At 37.2% G+C, this 12,370-nt stretch overlaps 3 protein-coding genes across 4 annotated transcripts in view; 1 reads left to right on the top strand and 2 right to left on the bottom strand.

Annotated features, from left to right (window-relative positions):
* Window positions 1-89: 89 nt before the first annotated feature.
* Window positions 90-5,426, bottom strand: LOC116170231 (elongation factor 1-alpha-like). 2 transcript variants are annotated; one of them, XM_031486472.1, is made up of 4 exons: window positions 5,270-5,426; window positions 3,860-4,630; window positions 3,538-3,813; window positions 90-827 (listed from the first exon to the last, which is right to left on the bottom strand). In XM_031486472.1, exons 2-4 carry the CDS (start codon window positions 4,610-4,612, stop codon window positions 471-473), a joined length of 1,386 nt encoding a protein of 461 aa, XP_031342332.1. In that variant the 5' UTR covers window positions 4,613-4,630; window positions 5,270-5,426; the 3' UTR covers window positions 90-470. The 2 variants fall into 2 exon arrangements, with proteins under 2 accessions (XP_031342332.1, XP_031342333.1); XM_031486473.1 differs by lacking the exon at window positions 5,270-5,426 and adding an exon at window positions 4,859-5,026.
* Window positions 5,427-8,678: 3,252 nt separating this feature from the next.
* The window catches only part of LOC116170228 (regulating synaptic membrane exocytosis protein 2), an 85,927-nt gene continuing 82,235 nt past the window's right edge, over window positions 8,679-12,370 (top strand). Inside the window, exon 1 of the mRNA XM_031486468.1 lies at window positions 8,679-8,928. The gene's annotated coding sequence lies outside the window, so the exon portion shown is untranslated. The remainder of the gene's footprint in view (window positions 8,929-12,370) is intronic.
* The window catches only part of LOC116170232 (zinc finger protein 395), a 43,989-nt gene continuing 41,360 nt past the window's right edge, over window positions 9,742-12,370 (bottom strand). The window contains exon 6 of the mRNA XM_031486474.1: window positions 9,742-10,593. Within this exon, the coding sequence (XP_031342334.1) occupies window positions 10,215-10,593 (379 nt within the window). The 3' untranslated portion in view covers window positions 9,742-10,214. The remainder of the gene's footprint in view (window positions 10,594-12,370) is intronic.

Consider the following 12,370-nt stretch of genomic DNA (forward strand, 5'->3'; position numbering starts at 1 on the left):
CGCATTTTTAGCTTTTGAGGAACATATTTTCATCACCTTCAATTGAAAATTTCCGACTTGTTTCAGTAACAGAATAAATGAAATCATTAGATACTCTAAGCTTCTTTATTGAATATTTACAGAAGCTTTTACTTGGTAACATATATAGGGATCAAGTCTATCATCATCAGAGTAGTAGCAGTAGTAATAACAAACAATACCACAGGTAATCAATCAATGAAAATACTTAAATCTAATACTCGCACGTCTCAAACTAAACAAAGTGATAAATAATATAAAAACTAAGTGAAAAACTAGGATCATAAATAATAATTAAATAACTCTAAATATTCAAAATAACCCTGAAATCCTTTCCTTCGGAATTCCTTCCGATGAAAATAATTTTGTTGAAGCCACCTAGAAAAAAGCAACAAATACCAATTAGCGATGAAGATGTTCTTGACGCTCGACACGGTGCTGACTAAGCCTAGTTATTTCTTCTTTTGTGCTTTTTCGGCGGCCTTTGTAACCTTGCCGGCCGTATCCTTAAACGACACCGACTTTATGACGCCGACCGCGACGGTCTGACGCATATCGCGCACGGCAAACCGACCCAAAGGCGGATACTCCTGGAAGGACTCGACGCACATCGGCTTGCTAGGAACCAGATTGACGATCGCCGCGTCGCCCGATTTGATCGCCTTCGGATTTTCCTCGGTCGTCTTACCGGTACGGCGATCGCACTTCTCTTTGATTTCGGCAAACTTGCACGCGATGTGAGCCGTGTGACAGTCCAATACTGGCGTGTAACCGTTGGCGATTTGACCGGGATGGTTTAGCACGATGACCTGTAAGAAAGTGCTCGTTATAGACGCGACTAGCATTGCCTCTCTTTTAACTACATTTTCCACGCCTGCTGGTCAATTTGGCTTTTGTCAGTATTCATAGCATTCTTTGAGATATCTACGCAAAAACAATAGAAAACTATAATGCAATTTTTAAACAAGTGCCAACGAAAAAGAGGTTGTTTAATCTATTATCTAAATTAATGATACTTTGTCCAGAAATATTCAGTCTTGAAAATAAGGAATGTTACAACTTTTAAGAGATATCCACATTAGGAAAAGCATGAGAACGATTTCCTTTCTATATACAGTCCGCTCTGAAATGAATCGTTTTATAGGCCAATTTATTGTGCTCAAATTATTATTTCAAACCTTACAAATATTATGTGGAAATTATTTTTTATTATACAGGGTGTTCCAATTTCCTTGTAATCTTAAAAAATATTATTTTTTTAATGGAATGGCTATACTTTTTTTTTGGGCACATAACATGACGTTTGTCATATACTGTACACTGTACAGGGTGGCTAAATAAGAAAGCGAGGTACTGTATCTGGGAACCTGTCCATTGTAGAGGCTTGCGGTAAAAAAATTTATTACTAAAATGGCCACGAGAAAAACCTGGAAAATATTTTTAAGTTTCTGAAATGGCCGCTAGGGGGCGTAACTGCACTCTGGAATCTAAAAAAGTGATTTTTCTGAGAATTCCTCTATATTAACCTAACAAAAAAATACCCAGTCTTTGAATACGACGATAATCTGAACCCTTTTTGTTTGACAATTTTTCCTGTATCTCTAAAAATGAAGTGGTGGGGGATATTCAAAGGTTTCCGTAAAGAACACCCTGTATCTTCAAAACGACTGAGCCGATTTTAACAAACTCAGGTTAATTGAAAAGTTATTTCGGCTACAAATATTATAATATTTGAAGTTTTGTTAGTTTCGCATATAGCCGCTTGAGGGCTTTTTTCGACATTCTGACAGAAATGGTTAATTTTCTCAAAAAAATTAAATGCACTGGTTCGATTTTTTTTTCATAAAATAGTAGCTAAATGATGCCTAAACAAGCTCGCGAAAACCGCATCTCGATAGGCCAAAGAAAATGCTAATTTTTCCGGAATTATTTTTATACGCTTTTAATGCCGCCGTAAATGCCCAAAATGCTGGCCATCACGATATAAAAATATATCTCTCAAGATATCGAGATGCTGTTTTCGCGAGTTTGTTTAGGCATCTCATTTAGCTACCTTTTCATGAAGAAAAAATCGAACCAATGCATTTAATTTTTTTGAGAAAATTAACCATTTCTGTCGGAATGTCGAAAAAAGCCCTCAAACGGTGAAATGTGAAACTAACAAAACTTCAAATATTATAATATTTGTAGCTAAAGAATAGCTCTTTTGATAGAACCCGAGTTTATTTAAATCGGCTCAGCCGTTTCGAAGATACAGGGTGTTCTTTACGGAAACCTTTGAATACCCCCCCACCACTTCATTTTTAAGGATACAGGAAAAATTGTCAAACAAAAAAGGTTCACATTATCGTCAACTTCAAAGACCGGATATTTTTTTTGTTAGGTTAATATAGCGGAATTCACAGAAAAATCACTTTTTTAGATTCCAGATTGCAGTTACGCCCCCTAGCGGCCATTGCAGAAACTTAAAAATATTTTCCAGGTTTTTCTCGTGGCCGTTTTAGTAATAAATTTTTTTACCGCAAGCCTCTACGATGGATAGATTCTCAGATACAGTACCTCGCATTCTTAGTTGGCCACCCTGTACATAACAGACCAGTTGCGATAATACCAAGAATGTCCAAAATCTTAAGTTGTAATTGAGTCACTAAAATTGAAATACTGCAAAAACCTATGTACCCTAGTAACGCGTTTTTCTATGTATACTACAGGAAAGAGGCTTTCATATTATGATGTTCTAAATACTGTGACTAAACTTAGGATTGTATTTTAATAAATTGCGTTTGAAGTTTTGACACCACCATCAATCAGATCTTGTTGTAGGCTACCACATTCCTTTGTCTGTACCCACTTCTAACGCCTCCATGGTCATATAAATGCGTCATTTTTTTGTATAATAAAATTTAGCATAATTTTTAAGTTGTATGACGTCACGGCGCTAAAAACTCACTGTATAAAAAAAATTCTTAAATTTGACATTTTTTATGGTTTTTTTTTGTAATAAAACCTGGCACAATTTTTGCAGGTTGTACCCAGAAAAATAAGGTCTTTAATAAAAATTCCAAGTTATTTTTGAAAAAAAGCTCAATGCCGTTGCGGCGTTCCTCTTTGTCTCTTGATGACATCAACACAGAGTACAAGAAACAACAAAAAAATAACACATAAAGAAAGTGAATATGACTCATGCTAATAAGATATCCAAGACTGTAATCAAGGGGGGATCAACCCCTAAGCCGGCAGAATTATTCAAAAATCATGTTTTCTGTTTGTACTTACCCATTTTCTTCTGTAATGTTATTTTTGTCTAGAGAAGGGGAGATGTTTTAATGTCAAGTTGGCAACAATGTAACTAGAAGGCTAGTCGTTAGAGCACTAGAGGAGACACAGCCAATTGCCAGCATGGCGGAATTGTATTTCATAAATGTTTATAAAATATGGTCTCATTTATTTTAGAAAAATAAACATTTTAAGTTGTTCATTTTTCTATGTGACCAAAAAGCGTACAAACGAGACTCTTACCTGTGCAGTAAAATCAGAGACTCCTCTGGGCGGGTTATTCTTGGAATCGCCAGCGACAAAACCACGCTTCAGTTCTTTAACAGACACATTCTTAACGTTGAAACCGACGTTATCACCGGGCACAGCCTCTTGTAAAGCCTCATGATGCATTTCCACAGACTTTACCTCGGTGGTTAGGCCAACTGGCGCGAAAGTTACCACCATGCCAGGCTTCAGAATGCCGGTCTCCACTCTACCGACCGGCACAGTACCGATACCACCAATTTTGTAAACGTCCTACAAGCAGAGGGTAAGTCTAACGATACTTGTACACTTACAGTACCTGTAACGGAAGCCGTAGTGGCTTGTCAGTGGGACGACTAGGCTGCATAATCGCATCCAAAGCTTCAATCAGAGTCTTACCGTCGGCTTTACCTTCTTTACGCTCAATATTCCACCCCTTAAACCACGGCATTTTGTCGGAGAGCTCCAGCATGTTGTCTCCGTGCCATCCGGAGATCGGAACAAAGGCCACACTCGCCGGATTATAACCGATCTTCTTAATATACGAGGAGACCTCCTTTTTAATTTCCTCGAAGCGAGTCTCGGAGTACGGCGGTTCGGTGGAGTCCATCTTGTTAACGCCGACCACCAGCTGCTTCACGCCCAGAGTGAACGCGAGCAACGCGTGCTCGCGAGTCTGCCCGTTTTTCGAAATGCCCGCCTCGAACTCACCGGTACCGGCGGCGACGATGAGCACGGCGCAATCGGCCTGAGACGTACCCGTGATCATGTTCTTAATGAAATCTCTGTGACCGGGGGCGTCGATGATTGTCACGTAGTACTTGGCGGTTTCGAATTTCCACAGCGCGATATCGATTGTGATACCGCGTTCGCGTTCCGCCTTGAGTTTGTCGAGGACCCACGCGTACTTGAACGAGCCCTTGCCCATCTCCTGCGCTTCTTTTTCGAACTTTTCGATCGTACGCTTATCGATGCCCCCACATTTGTAAATTAAGTGACCGGTCGTCGTAGACTTGCCGGAGTCGACATGGCCAATGACGACAATGTTAATATGAACCTTTTCTTTACCCATTTTTGAAATTCGTTAAGTCTGCAATTTAAAAATACTACAATGGGAGGTGTCCTTGACGTACAGCCATCCAAATTAGGTTTGCACTTGTACTAATTTGCAACAATTGTTTGGCGAATTACGCCATTTTGTGATGCAACCGGGACTGTCCTGTCTTTTTTACGAAAGAGAATCGGGAGTTTCTAAGGTAATATCAATTTAATAGCGCCGAAATCAATAACGCATTTTATCTCCTATTGATTTCCTTACCTTAGCAATTATGGCGTTTCCCGTGCTATGCTTTATTTTCGCAAATGCGTGGGTGGTACATGCTAAAAATTCACTTCGCCGGTTTACCAAGAAAAGGATTTGCAATTTAAAGGGTCGTGCAGTGATGACATAACCGGAGAATGGAAGCCGGCCGGCAGCCGGTGACGGGAATTTTCCAAAGGGCAAATGTTAAGAACGCCAATAAGAATTTCGCAATTACTACGTTTTAATTACTCATTGCAATTTAAATGCATTGATCGACCGGCATTAACAAACGGCAAACCAATTACGTAAAATTTCCCAACAGTTAAAGGAAATGCAAAAAGGACGCGGTAAATCCTATTGCATGCATTCAAATTTAAATAAATTATCAGTAAAATCTTATCAGTATCCTAAATAATAAGCACTCACCTTTAGCTCACTTCAAGAGGGCGACGAAAAGGAAACTGCCCTTGCGATGCGTGCGCAACCGGATATTAGAGGGGTAAACTGGGGTAGGGTTTCTATCGATTTTAATTTTCAAATTTACACCCGTGAATCGATTTCAAATATTTCTGTGCGATATTTCTAATTGGATTGCGAATTAAAAACGCGAAAAGCAATAATTTGACGTTACGATTTGAGTTTACGATTCATTTCCGTTTTTTCGGGTGAACCAATCAGGAAGGGCATCGTTTTCCCTTATGTCGTTTACTACTCGCGCCATTATTCAAAAGCGGGCGGAAAGGCGTCGAGGATTTTTCCATCGAATTAGTTGTCTCTTTACGATCTTATTTGATGACATTAAATGCGATAAGAAGCGTATTTTATGGCATACCAGATCTTTCCATTGTAATTAGATTCTTTAATTATACCTATTGCATTGTGAGCGGAAACTCTTTCACCTACTACATCCGGTTCTAAATCTTTTGAGTAAGTCCAACTGGAAGAAGGTTAAGTATGCCTTGCGAAAATAACAATGATGTTTTGCATAGTACAATGCAAAAGCAGGATTCTTTCTGATTCAGACAGACCACAAGTACAAAAGAAAAAGATCCCTCAAAGCACAAAAAAGATTCTGAAAAGTCTAAATCGTCTTCCTAAGTTACCTTAAATTGTAGGTCGTTTCTAAAGCGCTTTACACCCTTTCCAGTTGCAGTTTCATGTTTCTGCTGCCGTCTCCAGAACAATAAAAAAACTAGACCTTCTGTGAAATGCTCAGAATGCTACACCTGACCTTAGAGTAAACATGTCCAGTTCTTGAAGGCTCTAAAGACTAGAACTTATCAGTCCTCGAGAAGTGTTTAAGTGGTTTCCAGAGCACTAAAAGGGTTTCCACACTATGCTCTTACTCACGTTACACGCATTCATTTGCTTTCTAAAACAATCGAAGGTCATCTAGAGCTCTTAGGTCTTTTCCATATGGAATTCTCGAAACCAGCTCTATGGTAATTAATTAAAACACTTCCAGGAGGCATCTTGCGCTTTGTACAGAAAGTCCAAACTTTTCAAAGCCTCCTTAAGAGTTTGTAGAGAGCCCGTCTATAACTTTGTACACTGGATCTTTCCAGTAGGATTGTACAGAGCTTTGTAAGTATAGTTTTGGAAGGTGCATGGAAGACTTTCTTAAGTTCTAGCGATAAATTTCCTGTAAAAATCACTTAAGAGACCTGCAAGCTCTGGACAGCTTCGGAAATGTAAAGAATTTCAAAAGCCGTCTAGTTTTAGTACGTACTTCCCTAAAATACCACGGGTACAAGAATTGTAGTGAATCAAATTAAAGGGAAATAAGCTATGGAAAGCTTTCTGAACGTGGTTCCCAGAGCATTATGAGGGTTATTTTACTAAAAGCACACTTACCAGACGAATTTTAAGCATTTTACACACGCTTTGTCCCTTCAAATCTTTCCATAGCAATTGAAGGTTTTCCAGAGACCTTTCGCCCAGCCATCTTAAAAACCTAGAAGGCTGTCAAAATCTTTACAATCGGGAATTTTTAAAGAGCAATTATGAAACTGGTAAGCTCTAGAGGCTCTGGAAAGCTTTTGGAACATTCAAGACTTTCCAGAGCCTTCTAACCTTATTTTCAAAGAATTTTAATAATTCTAAATACGTTGCACTTTTTTATAATGCTATATTTCCAGACTAACCAAAAGCTTTTCAGAATCTTCTGGGTTCTACCATTGAGTTTTTTACTCAACCATTGAATAACTACATAGGAAAACCTGAAATTGGTGTAAGGTGTGTTGCATACACTGCAAAGTGGTTAATTACCACAAATATTGAAGGATATTTGGCCTCGGGCGGTAATTAATGACTATTTCAAACAGGGAAACCAGTTATACTTAGGGGCCCTTTGTTTTCCTTGTTTATCAGAGTTGAACAGTGTTGTCATATTTTTCTTTGTTATATCGAAAAGTAGCTTTATTTTATTTTATGTTTTTGCACCGAGTATTTCGGTACCTAGTCCGTTTTATTGAAGCGAATGTAATTATAGATTTTTCATCTCCTTGAAAAAGAGGTGTTTTTTTTTTCAGAAATCGTGAGATCTCGGAAACTGTTCAACTTTACGGGCCCAAAATTGTCTCCTTTTTTATTATAAAACAAGCTATGTTTTCTCCAAATTTCAAACCCCTACGACTTTTTTTCGCAAAAATAAGAATCAAAAACGAAAAAACAGCTTTTCCGGTTTTTTAGGGAAAATTGGAGGTTATGTGAAAATAGTGCAGATACAAAAGTCGTTGATTTTTTTATTCTCTATAACTTTTATATTGAACATTTTAGCCTAAAATTAGTAGTTTTGCTACAAATTGCAAAACACCCCTTTCAACCCCCGGGATTTCATCCGCGGAAAAATTCAGCTGTTTTAATTATTTTTCCCTAATTTCTAAACATTTCACCACCATGGAGAACCCGGTTTGAACCGGTAACTAATTTTTTTTGTCAAAAAATGTTATATAGCCTGGACCATTGAATATAAGGTGCTTATTCAATGGTACCGCCCTACCTAATTAGTAATTACTTATAATGAAAGTCCGCATGCTAACATTAAATCTGAAATTAATTACTCAGATCATTAATGTGCCTAAAATTACCAGATCCTTATATGGAGCTAAGTAAAATTTGATTGTTTATTATGTAAAGATAATGGTCCTTAGAACAATTTTTGTTGTTTTCTTATTAGATTAAACTACATTTTTTACTTTATTCATTGTTCCTTATGATCTTACATTTCAGATTGTTCCTCCCTTACATAATATTGTTATTGGCATTGAATAAAAGCGTATTCAATATTTTAATCTAGTTTATTCAAACTCAAAGCGCTTGTCAAAAATCTGGCAATGTTGGAATTTTAAAGAAGTAAAGAAATCTGCAAAGTCGGTAACTAGCTTTAAATTTGTGGTTCACTTTCCCCCACAACAGAGGGACGACAGAATCCTGGGCAGATTTTCTTATTTCATCAGTTAACACGAGCGTTATACTTCTTTAAGGTGCTTATTCAATGACTCAACGATTTTATCCCGATTTCTTTTACTTTCTGGATTGAGAAAAGATGTTAATAATAGTTATTTATATCAAAGTCAGGAAAATGACACATTACTGGCGAGGAAACACTTTAAAAATGCACTACGAACTTTATTGCTCGTAGTAATCACATGAGCAACACAAAGCTTGTTTTAACGATTTCGGTAAAACAGTGTATTTTACGAACTTTCAATATATAATCACGTTTGATTGGTGAATTGATTTAAAATATCTTGCATTGAACATCTTCTACGCATTTTTAGGGTCACTGCTCTACAGCGCTAGTTACTGTCATGGCCGCGGTCACGTGATTCTTCCTTTAACGGCTTTACCGCGGAATCTGGAATCGTTTTTTCCTATAAAAGTGTCTAAAAGTTAGTGACAATCATTAAAATGTTAATAATAATAAGCATCGTCATAGCGATAATCCTGGAGTGTCTTCGGTTGGGGTGGCGGTTCCACCTTTACGAAGTAGTAGCCCTTTCAAACGATTTGAGGTTATGTATGTTCGAATTTGAATGGTGCCGGCGAAATAGATCATTACCTGCATCGCCGTTTTTGCTCTGGTAAGTCCCGTTTTTTGAATCTTCTACTGGATTTGCTTTCTAATTATACACGTACATGTCTGGGTAATAATTTGTATAGACCCCAAAAGTATACAGGGTGGCTGTCGTTTGTGACTAATAAATAGTCTGTATTGCCTTATTTTGAGCATTTCACTAAAAAATCTCATCCATACGAGGGTATTTACCTTACTGTCTAATGCTATAGCGATTTATTCTTGTTTTCCGAAAAGTGGTCCCCCCAAATCGGAGGGTGTTACCTACCCTGTTGTAATAGAAAAATTGTTTGGGAAAAGGGGAAAATGAAGAGACTGGCTTAATTTGGTAATTGTGTATACAATTTATTATTATAACTTTCACAAATAGAGATTTTTCATTCATAAATTTGATCGTTCATAATATAATTGTGTAAATATATCTCTAAAATAGTGACTTAATCCTAAGGTGATAGAATTGATTAACTTATTAGTAAAATATATGTATATGAATACTCTGTAAAATATATATATGTTTTATATAAATATCTTAAATATGACAAAAAAAAATTATAATCATCAATAAAAATAACATTAATATAATTAACAAACTCGATAATAAGGAGCGAAATACATTCCAGGTAAAATTACACATAATTATTTCGATAAAACATTTTTCGTAATGGAACAAAAATTAGCTACATAGAGTGGCGCTTCGGAAAATGAGTGGGCCGAACCTGCGGACTTATCTCGTACGTCTTAAAAAATATACCTAATATGACTCTGCCCTCTTTTACGCGACTAACATAGATAATGAAATATATGGCAGGTAATTACTATTCCATCTCTAAATCTCTAACTTGCCCAGACATTACAAGCGAATTATTTGTAAAATTGTCACAGATAGCTTTGATATGATTACTAAACCGGAGGGGGGTAGTACGAACTATGGCATATTTTCCAGCACAGCTGAATTTTATTGCACCTTTAGAGGTTTAGTGAAGTAGCGCTTCGGATCGAAATGTTTGCAGGCAAGCGGTATTTGTCATAGGCAACAATACACTTAGGTACACGTACGAACAAACGAACACGTATCTATCGTAATAATAACAATAACATACAACAGCTAACTCAAAAGAAAACAATTCAGATGACTCAAGCGACGATTACGAACACAGTTGGAGCTGAAGTGTTTATATCAGTTCATAATTGTACTTTATACGTTTTGAGATCCGATTTTTGTGCATTACGCACGTACGAAGGCTTTACAGCGAATGAACACATTTTCATTTGTATTTGATAATTTAGGAAAAATCAGTCTCCGAATCGACTACACGCCTTTTTCCACCTACATTGCGTACACCACTGTTCTCTATGTTCCATTCCGTACACCTTACGGCACTTTTTGTTCTCGCCTCGGATGCGACGAGGCGATACTGGCATTTTCGGGCTGTGAGGCCGAGGCGATAGTTTGAGCAGCTTGTGAGGCGACTGTGGTATGTTTATCGGTCCCGAGAACAGGGTCTGACGAAACGAGCCGACGATCTGACGTTGGTATTCGGGATCCTCGTGCGGCGGGCGCGCCATGTCACGGTGCGACATCGTCGGCGGTGAACTGTTCGTGTGTATGCCCACTTCGACTTCGGTGTAGTAAAACTCTTCCTCGCCTTCCGTGATTAAGTCGCCGCGATCTCTGTAAAAAAGAAGCGATATTACTTTTATGCTTTACCGTGAGATGGCGTTAATAATATTTTTGGTTTGAGGGTAAGGTCCCAACTTTAGGCTAGAATTTTTGTATCATTCAGATTTGTAGAGTTTTTTTTTGTCCTAAATTCGATGGTGATCACGCCCCCGCTTGTTTAAATGGAGGACCGAATCTAAGGCTACTTAGGAAGTAGAGGAAATTCGAATATTTTGTGTGGTTTTATTTGAAGAGATTTTTGAAAATAAGTGACATTTCTCATTGTCAATTTTTCTACCGGATAAGCTGACATGTTTTACAGTCTGACGTTTCGGCTTTTTGGTCTATTTTTTTTAAATACGGATCTGCACTTTTCTATTTTTAAAGAGGTCTCACTTTGAAAAAAAAATACATATATCACACTTGTATAGTTACTAACTACTACCACTCTAAAATTGACAAAAAATGAAGTTCCCAAGAACCTAGGGCCTAGGTCATCAATTTCATGATTTGGAATTCATAGAGCATATGGCCACACGGTCTTTATACAGTCACTAGTAGTTAAAGTCCGATTATCCCCTCCCCCTTTTTTCTGATGTCGCGTGACGTCACAGTGCTGCGTTGTGATTGGCTGCGCCATTTTGTGGCGGTAAGGTGGTTAGTTTGAATTTTCAAATATCGACCATTTTGTGGGGGTATATTTGAAATTGTGCGGATGTTTTGAATTCGTCACAATCGAGGGGTGTGACACGAGTAATTTTTGGTGTACAAATGAGATGTATGTAATTTTAAATTACTTGAAATTCTATAAAATTACTTAAATTACTTATTAGTTATTAGAGTACATTAATCACAAAAATTACTTATTCTCCAAAATTACTATGAAATTACATAAAGAATTACAAGCATTACATTGTAAGTAGAAAAATTATTGTCGTCCCCACTCTAAAGTATTAAAATTCCGCTAATTTAGCAGTTTATTGATTAATACGATTATTCTGCTTTATTAACGAGCTCCTAGCGAGTTTATCATTTTGCGGTGTCTGTCCGTCCGTCCGTCCGTCAGCACGATAACTGATAAACGAATGGACCGATAACGATGAAATTTTGCAGATGGATTCTTTATCAAATTTGTAGATCGGAGTTCGTGAATTGACAATGTAGACCGAAAAATAAAGTAGGCCCTTTTGACATCTCCGTTATATTTATGAACCGAATTGCATGAAATTCAATATGCGCATAGCTTTAGCCATATAAAACAAAATTCCAAAAGTTGAGCCTAATTGATCAGCATTCACAGTGCCCTTTGCGCATCTCGACCATTTACAGACCGAATTGCAAACTTTCTTATTTATGAAGGTATATTTAAATGAAATTTGATACATAATCACTTGGAATAAAACCAAATTTAACACCAGTTTCAAAATTTTATTTTGCGCATGCGCAGTGCCAACTTCCTTATTTATGGAGGGATTTAAATAAAATTTGACACTTGGAATAAAACCAAATATAACTCCAGTTTCAAAATTTGGTTTTGCGCATGCGCAGTGCCAACTTGCTTATTTATGAAGGCATTCAAATGAAATTTGAGACATAGCCACTTGGAATGAAAGCAAATGTAGCGCCATTTTCCAAATTTGGTATTGTGTAGGATGTGCAGTGCGAACTTTCTTATTTATGGAAGCAATTAAATGAAATTTCATACATACATATATACTTAAAATAAAAGCAAAACTAACATCAGGTTTAAAATTTGGTTTTGCACATGCTATAGCCATACCCAGGAGCT

This window comes from Photinus pyralis, unplaced genomic scaffold, assembly GCF_008802855.1.
Source record: "Photinus pyralis isolate 1611_PpyrPB1 unplaced genomic scaffold, Ppyr1.3 Ppyr1.4_LG5, whole genome shotgun sequence".
Taxonomy (NCBI): domain Eukaryota; kingdom Metazoa; phylum Arthropoda; class Insecta; order Coleoptera; family Lampyridae; genus Photinus; species Photinus pyralis.

Coding starts and splice junctions, on each gene's coding strand:
- LOC116170231 (XM_031486472.1), bottom strand. CDS start 4,612: ATGGGTAAAGAAAAGGTTCATATTAACATTGTCGTCATTGGCCATGTC. Junction 3,814..3,859: donor CACTACGGCTTCCGTTACAG/GTACTGTAAGTG, acceptor CTCTGCTTGTAG/GACGTTTACAAAATTGGTGG. Junction 828..3,537: donor TCTCTGATTTTACTGCACAG/GTAAGAGTCTCG, acceptor ACTTTCTTACAG/GTCATCGTGCTAAACCATCC.